The sequence below is a fragment of the Elgaria multicarinata genome, chromosome 1 (genome assembly GCF_023053635.1).
Source record: "Elgaria multicarinata webbii isolate HBS135686 ecotype San Diego chromosome 1, rElgMul1.1.pri, whole genome shotgun sequence".
NCBI classification, from domain to species: Eukaryota; Metazoa; Chordata; class Lepidosauria; order Squamata; family Anguidae; genus Elgaria; species Elgaria multicarinata.
In genome coordinates this window covers 38,535,944-38,560,514 of record NC_086171.1, presented here as the reverse complement: position 1 = coordinate 38,560,514, position 24,571 = coordinate 38,535,944, and the positions used below count along the sequence as shown (strand labels likewise).

Genomic DNA, 24,571 nt, shown 5'->3' with positions numbered 1-24,571 from the left:
TCAGAAACGCAGCAGCAGCACCACACCACACCACACCACATTTGTCTGTGAAAGAAGCGGAGGAACTAGCACCACTCGCTGAGGGTTCAAACTTACAGCCTAAGGACAACACTGATATGGAAAAGGCTGCTGGACATTTTGATGACATGCGTGTGGAACAGGGGACCACCACTTCACCCTGCTGAGGTTCACCAGAGTGCCACGCTCTCCTGCATCTTATTCATTTCAATAAAATTCTTACAGAAACCTTTCCCATAGACTGCATCCCCAAAGTCTACAGTGATAAAGACGGAGGTGTTGAACTGCCTCCCTGAACATCACTGTGTTGCCACCTTTTCTTCAAAGTCCTCCCGACACCTATCTTTTCTGCATAGCTTTTGGTTTATCGCCTTAATCCTAATTCCCAATTATACCATGAATTAAGTACATAAAAAGGCATTTGTCCACATCCTTTCCACCAACCCCCTTGTCCCTCCCTGCCTTCCTCCTTCAGTTGTTCTCCCATTGTCTATTTTAATTTGTAAGCTCCTAGGGGGCAGGTCATAGCTATTTTTGCCTATGTAACTCTGTAAGGTACCATGATCGTCCTCATTTTCAAACGATGCTAGTGTGGACGTGGAAGTCCTTCTCCTGGAAGGACAGGTGATCAGGGTGGTGGTAGTCACGTTTTATCTAGCGTGCCAGCTACCCCTTTTAATGAGGGAAGAAGGATCTGGCCACTTTAATCACCTTTCGCTTATTTTACTAGGTAGGGTTTCCTTTGAAAAGTGTTCAGAAACTATAGCTAATGCAAAATTTGGCAGCCAGACTTTTGTCAGTAGTGCCCATTTATAGATGAAATAATACTGGTCTTGAACCAACTTCACAAACTCGCATTTTGGGGAAGTCATAGAAATTGCCCCCAGACTCCCCCCCCCCAAAGTTGCCCACCCCTGTTTTAAGTGAACAGTGAAGACTACCCTGTCCCATCAAGCATTTAGGGGTGTTTAATGTTCTATATCACTCTTTACTGTCACTCTTTAGTTTTATTGTATTGAATGTTTTTATTTCTGTGTTTAGTTTTTGATGACGTCAAAGGGCTCATCTACACCAAGCAGGATATTCCGTTATGAAAGCAGTATATAAAAGGCAGGAGCCACACCAAGCAGGATACAGTGGCATGAAAGTGGTATATGGATGTGTCAATGGGCTCCAACAGCTGTCAGTGCACTTCAGTATCACTATAAAGCAGCAGTGTGGCTCCTGCCTTTTATATACCGCTTTCATAGTGGAAAATCCTGATTGGTGTAGATGAGCTCAAAGTTTTTACTTAGTTTTTCTCATATTTTATCCTATATTGCCCCAGGCGATCGATAATCAACAGATCCAATTATCAGATGCATAATGGTCCTAGATTTCTGCTACCATGGGAGGCTGTTTGATGACCACCAATGTCATGGCCATGGAGGAGGGGGCTTGTGGGTCCTCCCCACTCATACATTCCAGGCCTCTCTCCTGAATCCATTTCTTTTGTTGTTTTTAAGGTAAGTCTCTAGCTCTTTATATACAGCAATGGAAGGTAGAAATGTGCAGGCAGAATTCTATGCAACTTCTCCATAAGACGTAAACTTGCTCCCGCCTTCCAGCGCTCTAGTCAATGATTGTACAAGCACTGTATAAATGATAAACAACTGGGCAACTCAGACATTATTTGTTAAATATATTTCACAATTTTTAAAAAAACTTTAAGCATATTTGAGCATTCATGTTTAGGTTTTGTTACTCAGCACAGCTTAGCTTCCCCAACCCCCACAACACAATTCCTGGATATGAACCTAATACACATTCCATTCAGACTGTTTGGTGTGTGTGTGTGTGTGGGTGTGTGTGTGTGTGTGTGTGATTTCTTGTTTAGTTGTCTGTTTTAATGGAAAAAAAAGATTTGCCACTTCTATAAAGAAAGGCCATGAGTTGACAGATTAATATATTCCATGAGCAACTACAGTTTTAAAGCAACATATGGCAATTTTGAGATGAAATCCCTGACTTTTCTGAACCCTGAGAAACATTTAATCAGAATTCTCTTGTGCCACTTCGCAAAAGGGCATGAGAGCTCCAATCTTTAAACTCCATCTGTGCATGATTCTCTAATCTCTTCAGAGTAACATAGCTTCCAAACGAACGAAACCAGTAAAACCAGTCCACTAATGCTTGTGTTGTAGACCTAAGATTATTTATTCAGTATGTCAAGTAATTTAATACATCCCAACAGGACACGTAGTACCATGAACTAGCTAGACAGTAAACTAAAACACCAGCCAAAGAAAATTAGGTTGCATCATCCAGATTGTGAAATAATCTACAAATCAACTTTTTCCAGTTCCTCATATGGAATAAATGTCTTCCAATAATGATGGACTATCCAGAGAATCATGACCAATTAACACATTTTGATATAAGGTATGGCTATTTTGGTCTCGGAAAATGACAAGGACCACACAGGCGTCACCATTTACTGGGCAGATCTTTGCTGATGCACGCTGTTAAAAGATGCAAGGTATAAAAAGAAAGGCTTACCAAGCTGCAACTGGGGCTTGTCCATACAGCTAGTTTACCCCGACCTAAATGCACATCTTCGCGTTTCAGGACACATGACGCAGCCGTCCATTCGCCGTAGCAACAGGTTTGACATGTGGGTGTAACTTTGAGGGCAGGACAGAGTGATTGGCTGATTTCCCCCCTATCACGTCCTCTGGCTGCCTTGTTCCTTCCAGCCTTTTTAATGTTGAATTAAGATGGAGCTTTTCAAATGAAAACAAAGAGGGGGGAATGGGCAGCAAGAGAGAGGAGACCTGTAAGTCCCCTGCTCGCATCCTCCTCTGCTGCCTCGTTCCTTTCTCCACTCGCTTTTCCTCTTTTATGGGGAATGGGCAGATGCAGCTTTTCAAATGAAAACAAAGAGGAGGGAACCGGCAGTGAAAGAGGGGAGACCTGTCAGTTCCACGTTCGCATCCTCCTCTGCTGCCTCGTTCCTTTCCCCCCTCGCATTTCCTCTTCTATGAATCTGCAGAGCTCCGCAGATAAAATTTATAGCTTGCCTCGTCTATCATCCATAGCCTCGTATGTGCGAATGTATGAATGTGCACATATGTGCATTAATAACTGCACTACAAAAAAAACCTCAGGAGATAAATTGCTGTTGCTGCTGCAGTGTGATGCTCATTGGCTAGATTCAAATCAACTAAAATTTGGGGTAAAATTAAATGAGAAGCAATCCTGCTGTTGTATAGACAGGGGCCTCGAAATCCCCTCTATACCTTTAAATCCACGGATGGTTGAAGAGATGAAGCAACTGCGGCTGTTCCCACTTCTATACACTCTCCTCTCAATCTGTAAACTTCCTCCCACCTGTTGTAAGGAGCAGAATTCCAGGTGCCCAGCACAGCCAACAGAAGAGGGAGAGGGTGAACAAGAGAGTAGGGGGACAGCAGGTGAAACCACAGCTGCTTCACCTCCCAAATCAATCCTCAGCAAATGTAAAGGTACAGATGGAATCTCCAAGGAGCAACCAAGGAGCCACTGAAAAATAATCCAGCTTTGGCTGCATTCACAGATAACAACGAAGTATGGCTCGTTTCAAGAATATGCAGCACGGCCTTGGGACTGAGCATGAAAGCCCAAAACTCACCATGGTTTGCTGTTACATCTGAATGGGAGGTTCTCAGCCTTTGCAAAGTTCTTACAAACCTCAGAAGCTGAAGAATTTGCTTCTATTGGCCTACTACAGACAATGGCTTAGATCAGGGTGCCAACTACATATGTAGCTGATGCCAACATTTTTTTTTAACTTTAGTGTAATCATGCAGGGGCCCAATCTGGATTGGGACCACCACATGCAGATGGGGTGGGGGGTTAGGCCATCCCATCAAGCCACTCCTCACCCTAAATCACAATTTAGGATTTTTTCTTTAGCTCCTAGAAAGGGGGGATTTAAGGTGAGAAACAGCTGGGTGGGAAGATTTCACCTCCCCAACCTGCACACAGTGGTCTTGATCTGGATCACGGCCCTGTGCACTTGCACAAAAGTTAAAAAGTTAGGATCAGCTACATACTACACATTTAACATAGCATGTAGTTTAACCCTAAGATGAAGCACACTGTGCAGTTTGCAGCTTTGCTTCTTCATCTTCTTTTAAAGGAACATTAACGAAACAACAGTTAAGCCACTGCTTTAAAACATGGGATGTGATCCTGCCAAAGTTAGGCACAAAGTTAGGTCCCCAGGACATGACTCTGACTATTACCTGTAACGCCCTATACAGTCAGGGCCAGGATATTCCTAAAGAAATGCCTTCTTTATACTTGATATGCTCAGCCCATGAGACAACCCAGACAGCTCATGAGCAGGGCATCAGCCCTCTCCCACTGCTGCTAACCAGCAATTGGTATCCCTAGCATATTCTTCAAAAGCCTATCTAGGGCATGACTAGCCATCCTAAAAGACTGTCACTCAGTGGCATAGAGTACATGTTTTGCATGCAGAAGGCCGCAGGTTCAATCCCAGGCATCTCCAGGTAGGTCTGGGAGAGACTCTTGCCCGAAACCCTGGAGAGCTGTTGCCAGTCAGTACCAACAATACTGGGCTAGATGGTCTGATTCAGTATAAGTCCGCTTCCTATGTTCCTATGATTTCTGTTGTGCTCCCCAAAATGAGTCTCATCTCAGCCCAATATTAAAAGTCTTTTTAAGAAGAAAGAGCAACAACATATGTAATCTCGGAAGGCCTTTTCATAGCCTTCAGTCAGTTGGTTGGATTTCAGTAGTTATATTCCAAATGAAAATTTACAATAGGATTTTAAGGCTAGCTATTAGAGCGGTTCTTATTGTAAGCCTCTTTGAGCTCCAGTTGGTGGAAAACACAGCTTGTAATTATAATAATTAAGTAAAGTCCAATAGGGGTGAGGGAAACCTCAAGGGTTTAACTCTTCTGCTATAATCAATGATATCATGATATCATATATTGGTTTGGGCTGATAAAGTAGAAAGGATCCATACGGATTTTGCATGCATAGGGTTCTGGTTCACAACTCTCTGTTATCTATAGATATTGCTTGATAGGCATAGAAAAAGCAAGAGATCCAAACTGTGCTAAACATGGGTTAACTAACAATCTAAAGAATGGCACAGCCCCAGAGAATCGCATCAAGTGTGCTCAATTACTTACAGTTTCTTAGACTGCCATTCTACATAGATACAAAGCTAGAAATGAATAGCTCCAGTCTCTCGTAGGTCATGGTTTTTAATTATCCATTTCCTCTCACTATTTTTTCCTTTTCTTTTTGATTTCACTATTTTAAAAAAGGAGAGAAGATGATAATTATCAAGGCCCGAGGCAAATCTAGTTGCCCAATCACTGAGAGAATAAAAGGATCCAGGAATGGATCCCGGAGTTTATTCTCCACTTCCCATTGTGTTGTGTGGAGGGCTCTGCGGAGTTTTCCGTTGCGTTGAGTTGACGTTTCCCACTGGTTACAGAGTTTCCTGGCAAGAGAGGCAAAAGGAGCGAGTGCCGCTCCAAGAGAGCTGCTGGGATTTATTTATTTTTTGCAGCAATGGCTGATGGGATATCATCGGGAGGACCCGGGGAGGAGAGAGGGTGGAGGAACTCTCAGTCAAAAGTCATGATGGATTTTACTCAACTCCACGGTAGCCCACAGTCACACAACAGTGGAGTTAGAACATGTTGTGTGGAGAGTACCTCCTAAAAACTCAAGCATTGCGTGCAGTTTTCACACTGTGATGACTAACATGTTGTCTGAACTGAGCCACTGGGCAAGTTACTATTTTTAGCCTAATCTACACAGCAGGGCTGCTGTGAGGATTTGTTTTAAGTCTCTCTGAGCTCCTTAGAGGTAACCAAGGCTTTGCTTGCTACACCATAGCTTCAGTCAAACCACAGAAAGTTGAGGTGGATGGGTGTGTGGGTGTGTGTGTGTGTGGAATTAAGACATCTCCACAGCAATAGTAAAACAGATGTTCTTTAAAACGTTTTAGCGTTTTGTTTCGTTGCTTTCTAAAAGAACAATATATCAAATGACACATTTAAGTTGTTTAGTCTCAAGTTTCTCCCTTTAAAAAAATCCACACAGTATAAATGGAAATAATTTGTCATTCTAATATAGCTTTTTGGCATTTTAAAAAAAACTATCGACAAAAGTGCAATGCATTTTACAGGAAGAGATTTGTGCCTCCTGGAACCAGCCCTAACTCCCTTCCAGATTTTCGGTTCTGACACACGTAGTTCCTGCTTGAGTTGATTGGATTTTTAAAAAAAATCTGTTCTACCAGAGGGCTAAACAATCGGACCAAGTCTTTACGGCCTATACAGTCCAAGTGTTATAAACCTAGCAGAAATGAAAAAGAGGGTGATTAATAGAACAGTATTTCTTAAAAAAAAAAAAAGTAAAGGGAGAGATGAAACTTCAAGCAGCTATAGGCCAGTTACAAGTTGAGCGAGTTTGCACCATCACAGGGGGAAAATAAGCCCTCCCCACACGTGATGGTGCGAGCTACCTAATAAGAACAATTACCCTCACCAGGCACAGGTTATAAACTACCCCAGCCACCTGCCCTCACCAGGTTCAGACATTATGACAACCCATGCCCAGCACAGGTAATCATGCTAATTAGTCTTATTTTCCCTCCACGATTGTGTGAATCCGTTCATTAGGTCTGCCACATGAAGGCTCCCACAGGTCAGCTGTCACTATGTGTTGCCCCAGTTGTTTGCAGTTGCCTGCCACTTGGGCAAACACAATGTTGACCATTTTAAAAATCATGGCTTAAGAGTTCAGAAAGTGACCATAGGATGGCATGCTCCCTCACCCCGTTTTCTCCCACTCTTCGCTTATTTGATGCAAATTCCCTTGTACCTTTAACTACGATTAAATATTGCACTGGAAGCAATGTTAACCACGGCGAATGCAAGCCATGATTCCCTCCTACCCATGATTTGATTCTGATTTGCAAACTCTTTATTTAGATGAAACCTGATTTGTATTAAATGATGATAATCTTGGTGATCCTGTCACACTTTGCTTAACAGAGAGGAAAAGTAGACAGAACTGTGCCAGAACAGAATGGAGAGCAGTTTGTCTAGAGCAGCTTCTTGAACCTGATACCGTCCAGATGTTTTGGACTTCAACTTCCATCACCTCCAGTAGTCAGGAATGCTGGATGTTGTTGTCTGAAACATCTGGAGGGCACTGGGTTGGGGAAGTCTGGTCTAGACAGCCTGTGAGAAAGAAAGGTTACCCCAAGACCAGCCAACTAATCCATGGCTCAGCTGGGACTTGAATTCAGATTGCCACATCCAAAGCTGATGCATCATATGCTATGAGATGGGCTCTTGACCTACTTATTTCATCTTTCAAGTACTAATCCTGTTTGTTTTGGGGGTTTGTGGCATTTTTCTTTCACAAGGAAAGAAGAGAGCACATTCATTCTCTCCCGCTAGTCAAGGGCGAGGTTCTAAGTTGGGCTGAGCGTATTTTAAAAGGATAGAAGACACTTACCATCACTGTAATCGATGGGAGCATAAGCCCCCAGGAAAAGGGAGGCTGCAAAGCTGCTGACCAAAGAGATCCTCTGAAAGAGAAAAAGGCAGTGAGAAAATGAATGCCAAGAATATTCATTTCAATTCACTAGCCCATCAAAAGCACATTCCAATTACTGGTTGGGATACACAGCAGGGTTGGACAACACACAGCCCATGGACTGCACAGCCTCCCCTGACCCCTAGCCATAAATGCCGCCACTTCCAAATTTGCTGCTGTGGCAGTGGTGGCAAAACAGATGGCAGTTTGCTGTGATGGTGGTCTAAAAAAAGCCAGATTTAGCTTTAAAGCTTTGTTTTAAAGCTAAACTTGGTGTTCTTAGGCCCTCATAGTGGTTTGCTGTTGCCACCAAAATTTGGCAAAATGCAACGGCAGAGGTAGAGCTCCTGGGGGGATTAAAATTGTTCCTCAGAACCTCCAAAGTTGCCCACCCATGGTATACACAGTTGACATCCCTAGGTTTGGGCTGGAGAAGAGACTACATCTAGAGTTACTTCCTGACTGTTAGAGCAATATGACAATGGAACCAGTTACCTAGGGAGGTTGTGGGTTCTCCCACACTAGAGGCATTCAAGAGGCAGCTGGACAGCCACCTGTCAAGGATGCTTTAAGGTGGATCCTTCCTTGAGCAGGGGGTTGGACTCAATGGCCTTATAGGCCCCTTCCAACCCGACTATTCTATGCTTCTAGCTATACCACTTCTGGCACAAAGCCGTACCCACTCTTGACAGAAAGGCTGGGGCTATAGCCAAGACCATCATGACGTAGTAAGAACTGCTGCCGGAATGTGCATTTCCACCCATGTTTAGTGAGGTGCCTTTTAATCGCTCCCCTATTTGTGCTGGTACAATTTGCGCAACTGTTTGAGAAAGTTTCTTGTCCAAAATATCAAAACGAAACAAAAACCCCTTGTAATTTCCAATAAGTGAAGAGAAGACTAGCTAACCTCGGTCTGTGCGTAGACTTCGGGGTGCTGGCTGTAAATCTTCGCTATCTGGTTTCCTGTAAAACGCTGAGAAAAGACAGGCCAGTGCTTAGGAACACAAACTGTAAATGGAGTCAATAATCATTAACTCGGCATAATGAGTTCAGGACGTTGCACTTTGGGCATTTAATTTATCTGATGCATGATGGAAGTTGCTATTCGGCTGCAATAGGCACTAAACAAACTATAATGTATTGACTCATTATGAGAATTTTGCTCGCTTTTTGAAAACAAGAGAAAATTGAAAAAGAGTATTCCTGGCCTCAATTTACATTTCAGAAATTACAGACCAAGGGAATGAGTAGTCCTGATTAATTAGGCAGGAACCTAGCATAATGCAGGAACCATCTCAGGTTCCAAATATATTAACGTTACCCAGTCCATACAATTCAGCAAGAAAATTGGTTCCTTCCACACTAGCTCTTTAGTCTGGAATTGCTATCCTTTGTTAACTCACTTATTATGGAAAATTCAAACAATGGGCTTCTTTAAACAAGCTTTTTATAGCACGCTTGTGACTGGCCACTCATGGATATTCGCGGGTCATTCTAACGACGCCGTCAGCCTCCTGTGCGTCTCCCGCTCCATTTTCTGGTTTTAGCTCTACAAAATAAACCTTAGAAAACCCAACCCTTCTGGGATATAGCGATATTTGTTGGGGTTTTCTGCCATGTGCAGGCAAAGTTGCACTATAAAATGCCCACTAGAAGGCGCTGTCTCATTCAACTGCATTGAGCCCTGCGGTCACTGCTCTCTTCCTCATGTAATTACAGCTCATTGTAAATGCAGAAGTGAAGCAGGAAGCATAGCCATGGTAAGGGAACAAAAAATTTTCCCATCTGAAGGAGCTCAAAATTGCAATCCAACAGGTTCCCGTGTTTTCTTTGTTGTCCTTCTTGCCTCTTTTCAGTCCTATTCGTGGCTAATTTTGCACTTAAAATTCAACTGCAATGCTAGCCTGTCAAAGCAGGACTTGGAAAGAATTAGTGAGGATTTTCAGGACCTCTATACTTCTTAGTAATGTCTACCCCTATAATTGATTCCTGTGTTGTGTACTAGTGACATTACAATTGAATATCCTCTTAAACGCCCTTAGTCAGTTCCTATTCCTCACAATGGTGGGGAGGGACTTATTAAATGGCAATTAAATTGCAAAATAGTGGAATTCTGTAATTAAACAAAAGAAAACAGACAATGAAAGTCCATCCCCACAGGAAACAAAAAATGACAAATTAAGGTGAAACATAAGAAGTTATACAAATACTTCGTATTTCAATGTAGGTTTTGGGATCTCATTTTTGTATTGAAAACCACTTCAACGTAGTTTTGGGTATGCTAAGCAAATAAATAAATAAAGCCAAACTGAAAAAGGGAGCAGTTACAGGGGCAGTCATTGCTAGGAGTATGTTTCTGATAAAAGTTGCTGGGGATATTTGCTGAACTGGACTTATTTCTAACTACATCCTGTGGAACTATAGTCACATCCACAAAAACAAAATATTAAGAATGTCTATAACTTTGTTTAAGTAGTGCAAGCCTTACTTCTGCACTGTTCACACATTCCTTCACATACAAAAGTATATTCCCTACTTTACACACACACACACACAGAGAGAGAGAGAGAGAGAGAGAAAAGATAACGTTCAGAGAAGTCATGTGAAAATTCCCCCACATTCTGCTTTGCTTTGCTTTCTAAATAGGAAACAGTCATTTTCTCTATCATGGATAGAGCAGGTTCTAATCTGGTGGTGTTAACATGAACAAAAAAGTAGGGGTATAGAAAAAAGCACATAGCCATGATTCTTTCCCTCACTTTAACTCCTCTCTCAGCAAGAACAACATTTTATTTACATTTTTATCCCAACTTTTCTCCAAGGAGCGTTTGTATAGCTTCTTACAGTCCACCTTAATTAGTTCCTGTTTCCTGTGGGGATGGGCTTTCATTGTTCATGTTTTCTGACCTTTTTTCTTTTGTTTAACTACAGAATACCACTATTTTGCAATTCACTCGTTCACCCCACGCCATTTTATCCCCGCAACGAAAACATATTTAGGATCTGTTAAACTAAAGTCATCCTCCATGGGAGCGTGATCAAGAAAGAAGCAGCAGCAAGGGGCCAATCTTGTGATCTTAACATACGTTCACACTAGAGGCCTCTTGAATAACTTCTGCTCATGTTCTACGCAGGTCTAGGAGCTTCGTAAGCCAGAGTTTGGCCTTTCTTCTCAGACAGTTCTCACCTCGTAAGCTCGTGAGCCAGTGACCTCAGCAAGTTTCTGAGCCCCTCCGACAGCTTTTTCTAGGGAGCAGCACTGAACAGTTGTGCTGGAATCCATCCAAACAGGACTGTTGCTGACAGAAAAGCAAGACTATCAGGAATGAGGGGAAAAAAGATGTTAGAAAGATAGCCAATGACAAAATAGCCAGCTAGATTAGGCACAATTGCACATATTGCTTCTGTATCCCAAAGTGTGGCTATAGGAGGCGAGAAGATACAATACAATAGCTGGGCAATAAAATTTCCATTCCGTCAATACTTGGTTTGAGTAGAAGAAGGACACACACACATTTTCCCCCTTATGTCACATAGTTAAGACCAAATGAGAATGTTGTATATGGACTGTCATGGAGGAGAAGCCTATCAATGGCTGTTAGTCCTGATGGCTATATGCTACCTCCAGTATCAGAGGCATTGGCTGGGTTCACACAACACGCTAACCACCACCCCAGTGTGGTTTGTCGCTGAACTGTGGGTTATCGAGTTGTCTGAACACAGCGCTTTTTTCCACAGGGTGGTTTGAACGCAGTGCATTTTCCACAGTATTGCTCGTCAACCACTCTGAACAACCCAACAACAAGCCTTGGTTTCTCAAGGTGGCTTGTTTGAGAAAAACAAATCACAATTAATAAGCCACCCTGTGGAAAACACACTGCCTTCAGACAACATGTTAACCCATCCTGAGGAAAACATGCTGCCTTCAGACAACATAATAAGCCAGGGTGGGTTAGCATGTTCTGTGAACACAAGCTGAACATGAGCAGGGAAGTGCTATTGCACTCATGTCCTGCTTGAGAGATTCCCATGAGCAGCTGGTTGGCTACTGTGTGAACAGAACGCTGGACTAAATGGACCCTTGGTCTGATCCAGCAGGGCTCTCCTTAAGTTCTTATCAATACAACGTATAACCCACCATGCCAGTTTTGCATATGTTCATTCATAAGCCTGGTTCCAGTTCATTTCTGCATTAATCTGCATGGTCTTTTGAAAACGAATTTGCACGAAAATACATTCACATTTTATACACATATTATCCTAAAATATGCATTTTATGGTAAAATATACATGCTATATACAATTTGGCTGCGTTCAGACAACACGCTAGTCAACAGTGGGATAATAATCAACTTAACAGTTGTTTATCTATGAGGTACTCCCCACACAACATAATAATGATCAACCGTGGCGTGGATTAGGATCAGCGTTGAGTTGACTATTAGTCCACACTGAGTTGACCCTCTCTCCCCTCTAATATCCCATCAGCCATAGCTGCCGAAAATCTATCTTGCCAGCTGGACTAGAGTAGCAGCCCCCCAGCCTTTGACCACTCTTGCCTTGTGACTCTGTGGCTGACAAAATAACCAACAGTGGTCAAGGAAATAACCAACAGTGTCCTTTACACAACACGATAACCAATGATGGTTCAAATAGGCACAGTTTGGACAACATGCTAACCAACAGTGGTTTAAGTAGTAAACAGTTGGTTAAATAGTCAACAGCTGGTTATTGCATTGTCTGTTGGGGAATAAATACCCCAGGGTTGACTTTTCTCCCAAAATAACCAACGGAGATAAACAACGCTCTGCAAAATTCACTATCTGCACAACCGTTGGTTAGCATGTTGTCTGTCAGGCTCAGTGGACTATTTTACAGGGTTGAGTGGCTACGGCCAGCACAAATTTGCTTAGCAACATATGGCGCCCATCTCTCCATCCTGCCCTCAGTACACGCGCCAAAGGATCGGCTGTTGGCAGCCATCTATGCCCTGACACGCCCTCCGTTCCCCCCTTCCTCCATGACAAGCACTTGATGGTGCACTCACGGTAACCCATAGGATTGGAATGGTGTCATTTCCAGTTGTTAATGACAGCCACCATGGATTTTGCCATGCAGAGGCTGCTGGGATTGCACCAGGAGGTCTAAGGAAGGAGGGAGGGCAGCGATAGGGATGTGGGCTGTTTTAGTCAAATGTCGATTTGATTATTAGTCCACTCAACACTAGCCCTAACCATTCCACAGTTGTGTAGGAACATGTTGCGTGGGGAGTATCCCCTCTATAATCAACCCTGGAATTGACTATTAAGCCACCATTGGCGACTGTGTTGTCCAAATGCAGCCACAGCCAACTCTGCTCAGAGTTGGTTATTTGGTCATTTCAGCCAAATAACCAATGGTTGGTTAAAAAAAATCCCTCAGCACAACACAATAACCCACGGTGGGTTAAATAACCAACCATTGACTATTTAAACCACGATTGGTTATTATGTTGTCTGAACCCAGTCTTCATCACAACAATGCATTCTGTATCCCTTTTATCTTAAAATACACATTTCTATATATTTTTGGTTTATTTCTAAGCTGAAAACTATACTGGAAAATTTGGGAAACTCTGGAATTAAAAAGGTAACTACATTCCAATGCACACATTAGTTCAGGGAGTCTGAATCAGGCCAGTTCATTTCCAAATGCAAACGAAACAGAATCCCAAATGTTTCTAGTTGGGAGTTCCTTCCAGGGCAGTGCCCTGGTAGTGGAGCAGCCTCACCAGCGCAGGCTAGCCATTGGCCCTTCTTAACAGGATAGACCGTAACAGCTTCTGATTCAGGCTGGGACTTTGCCTGGGCAATGACAGTCCTCCATAGCTCTGTCTCAGTCTGACCCTTGGCTCACTCACTGGCTTACCTATTGGCTCTGCCCACTGGTGTGACTCCTGGCTTTGGCTCTCATTCAGCCATCTATGGCTCATCCTAACAATGAGCAACCTTCAGCCAGTCACTGTCAATCAGTCCAACCGTAACCTCCTTTCTGGAAAATTTGAATGTCATAAATGCAAGGTTGCAAAAATGAATTGGCACATCGAAAAAGCAGGTTGTGCAGATCCATACAGAATGAAAAGGGCACAGAATTGTTTCATCATTTGCCTAGCTTGGGCTGGGAGGGGAGACAAGAAACCATCACCCATTCCTTTCTTTCTCAAGGACAACGTGAATGTAAAAAGTTATACATTTCTGTTCCAAAGAGACAGAGAAAACATCTTGTCCATATTATCATTCATGTTTGCTCTTAGTTAAGAAAAATACAAAGCATCCTTCAATTTATTCTAATATCAACAAGCAGCTAGAAGAGAAACTACACCCATTAAGTGTCAGTGAGCCAAAACCAGGTCTGAACTACCTTCCAAAACTCCTAAGAAAGGATTACCTTCAGTGACTGATGTAAAGGAAGATCTGGCGATAGGTTCTGTAAAACAGATCTCGCACCTTCCTTCCAGTAGACACTGCCATGTTGCTGTTAAGTAAAAAGAGCAAAACTATAGAAAACCAAAGCAGGATGACTCGGATTCATATCTAGATTTCCATTAAATTCAAATAAACTTGCATACTATCAGTTCACTATAGCTGAAGTAAGTATGAGTTAACAAACCATTACTCATTGTTTAAAGAAAAGGGCACTTCTTTCATTTTTTTAAATTTCCTATTACAGTTACATATTAGGACCAATATAACCTTAAAGAAAATACACACATTTGCCATTAACTATTAGCCCCGCCAATTAAAAGCTGCCATCATTGATTAATCAAGTAAAGTGTTAACAATTAACATCTGCAGTGCTGATGTAGGGGGGGAAATCCTCCATTTGATCTGTACAGTCTGAGAGGTGTTCTGTTTCACTCTTAAAATTAGAACCACTCACCACTGCATTGTTTGAGAATCACAGCAGCGTATATCCTGCAATTCAACAGCAGCAGACAGGTTCCTGCATTGAGCAGGGGCTTGGACTCGATGGCCTTATATGCCCCTTCCAACTCTATTATTCTATGATTTTATGATACTAGCACAAAACTTAGTACCGGGCAGCCTTCCTCAATATGGTGCCCTCCAGATGTATTGAACTGCAACTCCCATCATCCCCAGCCAACATATTGGCTGGCTGATGGTGGACATTGTAGTCCAACACATCTGGAGGAAATTCCAGTTGGGGAAAGCTGGAATTGAGCATAGAATTCAGCTTGTTGAGAATCAAAGCTATCATTCCTTTCTTTTTTAAAAGAAACAACATTCTAGTCCTTATAGATGTAAAGATATTCTTGAAAGAGCATGAAAGTGCCTGTTGAAATCTCAGAAACAAGAATGGACTAAAAAAGATTCCCAGTGTTTCAGGACAGGAATTCAGTGCATTACAGAGCTTCTTGCTATTTCCCATAACATTAAAAAAAAAAAGATTTATGCAACTAAAGCCTAAAGATGTTATGCAAAGTGCAATTTACTCCTGTTTTCCCTTTTTTCTTTTCTTTTTTATCTAGAATGTAATATTTGAAACTGACGCCTTTGAAGCATGTACTTACACTTGCATTTTCTGTTTATTGTTTTATTTTGTTAGAACTTAAAATAAAAATTGATAAAAAATGCAAAGTAAATAGCAACTTGCATAATTTATATAGGTTCCAAATTTTTGATTATCTGTTCAGAGATTAATTGATTTATTAAGTATGGAATCCACATAGTCTAGAATATGTGATTTCTTTTAACCAACCTGTCCAGCTCCAGAAAGAGCTTTGACTCTGGAGAAGTTAAATCCAGAGGACTTCATCTTTTCCAAGATCAAATCCAGGGCCTAGGAGAACAAACACGATCAAGAGTTACTGTAGTATTCTGGGAATTTCTCACAGACTGAGTTCCCACAGGAAATACATGCCCATCATCAGTGACAAAAACTCAGAGAAAGAAAGGTGAAAGAATAAGATAATAGAGTTTATCACACCAGCGTTATACTGTGCAATCACTGCGAATTGCGTGCAAAGGACTCCGAAGTTTTCCAGCTAAAAATCTGCTTTTATTGTGAAGTACTCCCAGTCATCCTGCTTTAATTGTGCTTCAAAGGCAAAAGCCTCGCCGTATTTTGCTACTAGTTTTCGAGCGTATCATTTGTTGTTTTCTGAGCTGCCACTGGGGCGCAGGAGCAGGATTTGAAGAAGAATTAAACAAATGCTTACATCTGTGTAAGCTTTAAAGATAAAGACATCAAAACTGGCACAGTAATAGATATTAACGAGAGCTTTAAGCATACCAAATTTGAATCAGATTAGGTCATCCGTTGATTTTTTACGATTTTTAAACATTTCTCCCCTTAAACCCATTTCCTGGTATGCAAAGGATCTAGCCTCCTGGTAGCAACAATAACAACAACAGCGACAGCTTAGCGCTGTAGGGGATAATTCGAGGGAAACAGGTAGGTGGGATGAAGCTCAATGACTAGAAGGTGTCTTGAGAAACACAACAAATTCACTTGCTAAGTAAAAGCACATTTTTAAAATGTAGGGAGGGAAAACTTAGAGCAAGTCAGGTGCATGTAACATTAGCCCAACGGTTTGTTATCCCTTGCAAAGTACTCTTCGGAGAGGATGCTTTGCAGCGGCAGAAGGGATAGGAGATGAGGGACTGTATAACACTTTCCCAGTCACCCCTTTTTCCCCTGGAACCCCCCTGCCAGAGGTTTGCAGACCTGTGTTTTCCACACAAACACAGGTCCGGAACCCCAAGGGTGAAATGAGCGAACAGGGAAAGGGTTAAGCACGCCTCCCCTGCTACCCTTTACATCTTGAGAGTACAGCAAGATATAGAAGATACATTGTCAAAGTCGATGGGGGGAAAAAACGTGACGAACCTGAATAACGGGCCAGGTGTCTTGCATTTGACAAGAGTGTTCAAAGAACTACAGTTTTTCAAGACAATGATACATTCACAATAGCTCCCATTCAATGGCCTGTTGTGTGCAGAGGACTCCTATGCACGCATGTAACCAGGGTTTTCCTCATTCCTTTTCATATTGGGGCCAGCTCCAAATACTCATCCCCACCAGATGGGATAGTTCTTGCTCACCAGAGCTTTTGCAGAGCTTTGGATCAAGCCGAACAGCAAGGCTGCCAAGCACTGTCATGAGATGTCAAGGATACCTTGAGCATAGCACAGGACTACCCCGTGCCAGCGTAACCCTTGAAAGCAAGCACATACTGGGAAATCAGCCACACTAACATCCGTGCGGTTCTGCTGTGCAGCTTTGCATAGCACATGGCCGACGTTCAACCATCTGCTGAACTAAGCTGAGCGCAACCAATGTGAGAACAACAAAATGGATTTGCACCAGCATCGAAACACAACCTAAGAGTGAATTTAAACTCTATTCATTCATTCATTTCAGACAAATAATATGTTTCACCTGATGGAATGATCCTCTTTCTCAGTGGCCAGTATTTACGCAGGGTTTGTGTTTGGTTTTTATGGAGAAACCACAAGGTGAGAAATCCTATCATCCTTGCATGGTTAAATCTGCTTAGAGTGATACCATGTAATGAAATAAAGATACAACCTGCTATTTTTTTTAGCAGAGTTAGATCTATGGATATACTTCTCTTTCTCTGTAAGGAAGGCTGCAGTCCCATATACTCTTACTCAATGAGACTAACTTCTGAATTGGCATGAAAAGGACTGAACTACAAAAGAGAATCACAGGGATTTCTTCTCTCAATTGGTCTTATTTCCAAATAAATGTGTTTAGGTTTGGGGGGGAGAGTTAAAATTGTCATTGAAAAACCTCCAGTGCTGCATAAACAAGGAAGAAACTGAGCCAAACAGAGTCAGAAACAGTGCTTATTATTTTTTAAAAATGTAGAAGACCAATGCAGCTTCGGTAGGAAATAAGCAATGAGAGAGAGAGAGTAATTATGCCCAAACTCAGTATAATCCTAACAATTTTGACATCATTTTTTTAATTAATGCATCTATTATCATGAAAAATGGTGCAAAATGAGGGCACTTAAAAGAAATGGGGGGAAACGGAGCACGGGAAACTGCAGTGTCAAAAGAAACCTTAACAACATTCAAACAGAAACAGAAAACAAGCAAATTAGAAATTGTCTGGCAAGTGTAAAATGTTGTCTTGTATAACCCAATTTTAATAATGCTGAGCTAAGAAGCTGAATCATCTAATGACACAGATAGAGCCAAGCAGCCAATATTAAAAGAAATGGCTGCTCCTAATTAAAGGAGAGAAGGACATGGCCATCCCTAACACCCTCAACTACAGTCTCTGCACCAGATAATTCCTTGCACCAGATAATTTCTTGCTTCCCCGATGAAGTAAAATGGATGTATGAGAAAAGTCCCAGATGTAAGAAAAGGCCATCCTTTCCCATCAAGGATAGGTTTATTGATTTGGGTTTCCTTCCCATGGGTACAAACCTACCCCTCAACCAGGCCTGCACAACCTGTGACCCACCAATCTGAACATGGACCACCAGCCTGACAGATGCTTGAAAAGTCCCTGTTTCTTGCAGTCCCAGAGAGGCAGCAAAACCAGAATGTTTTTTCAAGATCCTGGCAGGCTGCCGTACACGGCTATGTGGTTGGACTGCATTCAGCTTGGTAGAAGGCAAGATGTCTAGGCCGGTCTTTACCTATTGGCATAACTACACGGTAGTTTCCTATGCTACCCTATGTTTAGCATTTATCACGAACCCAGAAACATGTGGCACATATTTTCAAGTATATAGCGAGTGTTCCTAAAAGCAAAAAGGCAGGATGTTTTTTCAATGCTTTCACAGAAGAAAGCTACTCCGTTACTACAAGGCAGGATGCAGAACATCGGGCCCAGGGGCTAAATGCAGCCCTCGTGGGATCTCAATCTGGCCCTCCAGCGTTTCCCAGATGGCCACACCCCTTCCCTCTCCCCACAATCATTTGGTGCTTTCCTGACTTTGGGACAATTTCCCCCGCATTCTAAAAGGTTGAAATGCCTCTCCTAAGCCTTAATGGCTAACAATAAGAGTTTTATATTTTTGGTATTTTGGCCCTGCCCCCACCAACTGGAACATGCTTTCTCCTCCCACCAAGAGCTTCTTCAAAACAGAATTCAGCCCTCACACTGAAAGAGGTTCTGCACCTCTGCTCCAAAGTCATCACTAATACTGATCTGGTCCCCATTTCCCATAGGGTCTAACAGAGATGTGGTAGATCACCAGGGGACTATAACGTCCGTATATGTACCGTAAAATTCAGAAGTGCAGTAAAGGCATTTCCAAATCCTTACAAGCCTCCAAGCACCTGTGTACTCACTGGACTGTAACAGCACGCCTGTGAAGTTTGATTGGGATTTATTCAAGACCACCAAATGAGCGGAGCAGGTATTTGAACCTGGGTCTCCCACGTGCAAAATGAAGACTCTGTATGCACTGCATCACACATTTGCCCCAAAGTAGGGAGCAGATTCACCTATGAAGGTAACAAAAGATCCCAGCACATTCTTCCTATCTACAGGCACAGAGCGACAAATGGACCTCTATTACAGAAACCCAGGCAAACTGTCAACGTGGCATATTTACAAAGGTGAATACAGGACAACAGATTGGCGTATAAATGGGGAGAAGGAGGAAGTTAAAGACAACTGCGGAAACACACCAGCCTTTATTTCCCCGCACTGACCACATGTATTGGTGCAGTAGTGAATTCCGAAATGCAGGCCCTAATCATGAGAGGTCCCATAACCACACCCACAAGGAGAGTCCAAATATTTTATTGCACTTATATACCGCTCCCATAGCCAGGGCTCTCTGGGCAGTTTACACAAATTCTAAAATTGAGGTAAAAACAAGTATACAAAATTTAAAACTCTAAAACACAGAACATACACACATAAAGCATTAAAAACCGATTAAAAACGAAACATGTGGGTAATTAGGATGTGCCGCCATATGCCTGGGCAAAGAGGAAAGTCTTAACCTGGCGCCAGAAAGATAGCAGCGTTGGTGCCAGGCGAGCCTTGTCAGGGAGATCGTTCCACAGTCTGGGGGCCACCACTGAAAAGGCCCTATCCCTCGTTGCCACACTCTGAGCCTCTTTCGGAGTAGGCACCCGGAGGAGGACCTTAGATGTTGAACGTAGTGACCGGGTATATGCACGTCGGGAGAGGCATTCCGTCAGGTATTGTGGTCCCAAGCCGTGTAAGGCTTTATATGTCAAAACCAGCACCTTGAATTGGGCTCAGAAACATACAGGCAGCCAGAGCAAGCGGACCAGAGCAGGTGTTATATGGTCAAACCTTCTGGTTCCCGAAATCAATCTGGCCGCTGCATATTCAGCCAACTGTAGCAAACTATATTAACAAGTCAATTCTAGCAGTTTTTATGTCCACCAGGAGCAGGTTTTTTGGAAAGCTAAGGAGTCTTAATTGTCCATTCAGAAACAAGAAACTCCAAAAAACTTTGCATCACCACAGAGAACTATTGCTGAGAAAATACATTTCTTCCCAGCTAGTGTGAAGATTGCAGTGAAGCTCCAAGGCAGGGAATTCTCTGCAAGGCAGTAGATGATCGTCAGCTCCCTGCTTATCAACAGGTGCCGGCACTGTGTCCCTGTGAGCTCAGGCTCCAATACACCCCACCTAGATCAAACATAATGTACTTACCTTGACCCACATCAATACAGGAGAAGTCACCGCCAGTCTGTCCTTATGAACATAGACACCACCATGAGTGCTGCAGGAAACACAATATTTAAGCGAATAGAATTAACTTACTTTGCTTTGCATTTCCCCAGATATCTTGTCTTATGATCATTTGTGACCCAATAACACATTAGTGCTCTCTCGTGCATATGGCACAAGGGGAGAAACATACCCAAATTCTGGAAGATCTTTGTCAAAATTAACATTATCCTCATGGATGACTCTCAGTTGTTCATCTATAACAACTACTTTCAGCTGGAAAAAGAAGAAAATACATCATTAATTCTAAAATGCCTGCCTCTGTTTGAAAAACTAAATCACTTCTGCTGTTCAGTCACTGAAAATAGCAAGTAGCTGGTTCATTCTGCCTTCATTTTATGTCCAGAGAGTGATTATCTGTCTGATTAGTGCTCCACTTTCTGGATACAAATTAGAACTTCACTAAAGAGATACTAAAAATCCATTAGTTCAGAAAAAGATCTCACAATTTGCCATGAGTTTTCCCAGACTTCCTCTTTCATTATGGGAGCATTCTTTCTTTTCATTGTTGTTTTTTACAAGTTGTGTGTTTGTTTTTTGGTGTTTTCTACAAATCTATCCATTCAGCACTATTTTTTTCTAATTTCTTGGGAAGGAGATTATTTCTGATACTAAGCCATCTTTTTTCTCCTCTTCATCCACTTTTTGTAACATCTTCCTTGATGAAGAGATCTGGAGATCTCAAAAGCTTTATTTATTTATTTATTAAACTTATATACCGCTCCCATAGCCAGGGCTCTCTGGGCAGTTTACAGAAGCTTGCAGTTTTTGTGACCTTTGAGTTGGCCTAATAAAGGCATTACACTAAAATGGATTTTTATTTTTTATATTTTTATGGTAAATAAATTGCTTCTTGTGTACTGACAACTCTGCCTCTAAGGCTGTATTTCTGTTGAAACTAGTGTACTGTAGGGTTAGAGTGTCAGACTAGAACTATATTCAGGGAGGACTTTTAGTTTATATTCCAGCATTCCCCAATCCAGTGCCATGCAGATGTTTTGGACTTCAAGTCCCATCAGCCCCAGATAGCATAGCTAATGTTCAGAAATTCTGGGAGCTGTAATGGGGGGGGGAGGGCTGCTATACTCAGATCCACGCTCAGCCACTAAGCTCATGATCTTGGCCCTGTCATTGTCTCTCATCCTAACTTCCGTCCGAGGTTGTTGGACCTAATGGGGTGGGGGGACCATATATACCACCCTGAGCTCCTCAGTGGGAAAGGATGAGATAAAAATGAAGTAACCACTTACAGCAAGTTTACTCATACAGAAATCCCACTGATTTCTTTGGGGCTTACTCCTATGAAACTATGCATAGCAGGGTAGGATCACAGAGAGAATTCCCAGCACTCACCAAACTACAATTCTCAAGGTTATTTAGGTGAGGCTCATGATAGCGTGCTCAAGCCTCAATTGATATATTATAGCTATGGTCTTAAATAAACAAGTCCTTTCACATTGGGAAAGACCAATGATTCACTTAACATACTGTCTCTAACGGTGTCCAGCCAAATGCCACAGGCAAGTGCATACAGATGGTGACTCCCAGCTATCGGATCCTTGCCCTGGAACAATGGAAAAGAACTTACTCGGTGCCATAGTGCATTTAATGGAGGTCCTTATGCCATTAAACATATCAAGGCACTGAATAAGTTACACTCCATTCTTCTCACAGGGCTCTTGCTCACCTGCTGTAGACTCTGATTTTGCCCCACAGCAGGTCAAGAAGGATGGTGGAGAGAAGCAATGTAGGCACCACATTAGCTGAAGTCTCAGTCAGTGGAACCATCTGTATTTTGAAACAAGAAACTCCAGACAATCCTAGGCCCCCTTGAACTAACTTCTGGGTATACATGTATAACGCAGAGCTGTTAGCATCTTGACTGAATTAGCAATGCTGTACTTTGCACAAGAAAATTGTCCTTATTTCCCACACTTGAGGCCTCTTGTAATCTGCACCCGCTCCCCCTTGAATATGGCAAGCTTCACTTCTCTTCTCCCTCAAAGAAATGTTCAAAGTTTACAATTTTTAAAGTGAAAAGGGAGGGGGGGGTATATGTAATAGCCAAAAACAAAACACTCCAAAGATGCAATTCCTATCCAAACCTAACATGTTATCTAGAGAGCTTTGGCTATGGGGCGGTATAGAAATTTAATAAAAAAATAAAAATAAAATATGCATGTTTCTCCACTCCTTCAAATTGGTTGCAGCTAGGGAGAATTAGGATATTTTTTAAAAAAAATCTGCAGCCCATGAGTTAACATTTGATGTCTCATTTAAATCTGCTGGAACTCAGCAAGTTCCAGAAAATTTGCTTTCAGGTATAATTGCTGAAGCTGACACTTTGGGATTGCAATTCTATGCCAAGATTTTATCAGAGTTGATGTGTTTGCTTTACCAGACCATAAAAACTGATATTAATTTCAAACACACAATTCTGGAACAGCTCAAATGCCAAGAGCCAGAGGGCAAAAAAAAAACATTCTTGTGTAGCTCCCATTCAATTCAATGAGAGAGTGGCTGGATGTGACAAACATGCTTTTGCAAACAGGTATCCCCAACAATGCCATCCGATACACGACTACTCAGAAATAAGTTCCACTGTGTTCACTGGGCTTTACTCCCCAGGTAAGGAAGTGTGCAGAGGATTTTCCACCTCGTTCTAATGTTGTTTGCCATCCTGTCCGATTTGAACTTTACACCTTGGGAATTCCTACAAAGGACTGAGCTGTATATCTGAACATTTATTAATACACAAAACCTTCGACCAGCACAAACTAGTTCGAGGAAGGGGAGGGGAGAAATCAACCCCCCCTCCCATTCCAGCCTGTAAGGATTTCATCAGAAAAGGATTTCCCTCTGAGCATGTGCAAAGCACCCTTTTATTCCCCGCCGACTAAACCGCCGCCTAGATCAAGGGGGTGAAGAGGGGGCGCAGAAAGGACATCCCACGTCAGCGAGGGATGTCCTCCATCCATGGAGCATTAAGCCCCAGCACCTTTTTCATTAAGCCGTGGGCGGCCCAGACGCAACAGCAGCGCCGCCCGCCTGCCATTCGCCCTTCCCACCCTGGGCAGCAGGCAGGCAGGCAGGCAGGCAGGCAGGCGGGCGGTAGCAGCCGAGTCCGTGGCTCTGCCTCTTCTGCTTGCTCGTAGCTGCTGCTACGGGGAAGGGCGGGGAGCAGGTCCCGCTCGGCCCCACGGCTGCAGCAGCCGCCGCCTTTTGCCTAGGTACCTGCTGAGTGCTGAAGTCCCATCCCAAGTAATAGGGCTCCGCGGGAGCAGCCATGACAGCCTTGAGCCGAGTCGGCCTCTTTCCTCTTCCTTCTCGTGCGGCGAACAGGGCAAGGGGGAAGTAGCCGCCAGCCTCAAGACACTCGCAGAAGTAACCACGCTAAACCCCCTCACACGTGTGTATTCAGAAGCACCGAGTTAACGTTAACCCGCGCTCCCGGGGGCCCCTCAGGGCGGCTGCGGCGTTGAAAGACCCGCCTCCTGGCCGCTCAGGCCCGAGACAGCAATATTCAGTGCCTCAGACGATCACGGACGCCGTGGAAAGATCAGGGTTGCTCTTACACCTTAGGCGTTTTGCCTGATAATTTAAAAAAAAAACTAAACACGATAGTTTATCTTTACAGGCTCCTCTGACAGCAGCAGCAGAAGAAACAGCACTGGCTATGGAAGTTAAAAGAACTGGCAACAGGAAAAGGTCACAATTATTATTCCCTTAGTCACAGCAGTCACCAGCATCACATTTTTTTTTAAAAAAAAAACTATACAGAAAAACTTCAGAAACTGGCCCTACGGAAATACATCCACACCAACATCAAGAAAGCAGCCATGCTTAAAACATGCTCAATAGTCAGGAAATTCCGGGATCTGTAAAAGACAGCATGACTTCGCAAAGCCCGTCATGTCCATCTAGAAAAACCAGCAGCAGCGAAGAAAGAGAGATAATGATAATTATTATAATCATAATATTTCTATACCTCCTCATAGCCACAGCTCTCTGGGCAGCGTACAAAGATGTTTTTTTTTTTGAAAAGCACACATTACAAATACAGTATACAACATTTTTAGAACCATGTACATAAAAATATACAGACAGTACACACAGACAACATATATCTTTTTAATAAAAATAAAAAAAAACACCTGCCAGAGTATAGGTTTTGG

At 42.7% G+C, this 24,571-nt stretch overlaps 1 protein-coding gene across 1 annotated transcript in view; it reads right to left on the bottom strand.

The window, feature by feature from the left end:
* Positions 1 to 23,812, bottom strand: part of XYLB (xylulokinase) — a 116,033-nt gene extending 92,221 nt beyond the window's left edge. Inside the window, exons 1-8 of the mRNA XM_063147419.1 lie at positions 23,631 to 23,812; positions 20,530 to 20,612; positions 20,319 to 20,388; positions 15,393 to 15,473; positions 14,061 to 14,147; positions 10,822 to 10,950; positions 8,542 to 8,607; positions 7,554 to 7,626 (exon numbers count right to left, since the gene is read on the bottom strand). Coding sequence (XP_063003489.1) covers positions 7,554 to 7,626; positions 8,542 to 8,607; positions 10,822 to 10,950; positions 14,061 to 14,147; positions 15,393 to 15,473; positions 20,319 to 20,388; positions 20,530 to 20,612; positions 23,631 to 23,684 — 643 coding nt within the window. The 5' untranslated portion in view covers positions 23,685 to 23,812. The remainder of the gene's footprint in view (positions 1 to 7,553; positions 7,627 to 8,541; positions 8,608 to 10,821; positions 10,951 to 14,060; positions 14,148 to 15,392; positions 15,474 to 20,318; positions 20,389 to 20,529; positions 20,613 to 23,630) is intronic.
* Positions 23,813 to 24,571: the final 759 nt, after the last annotated feature.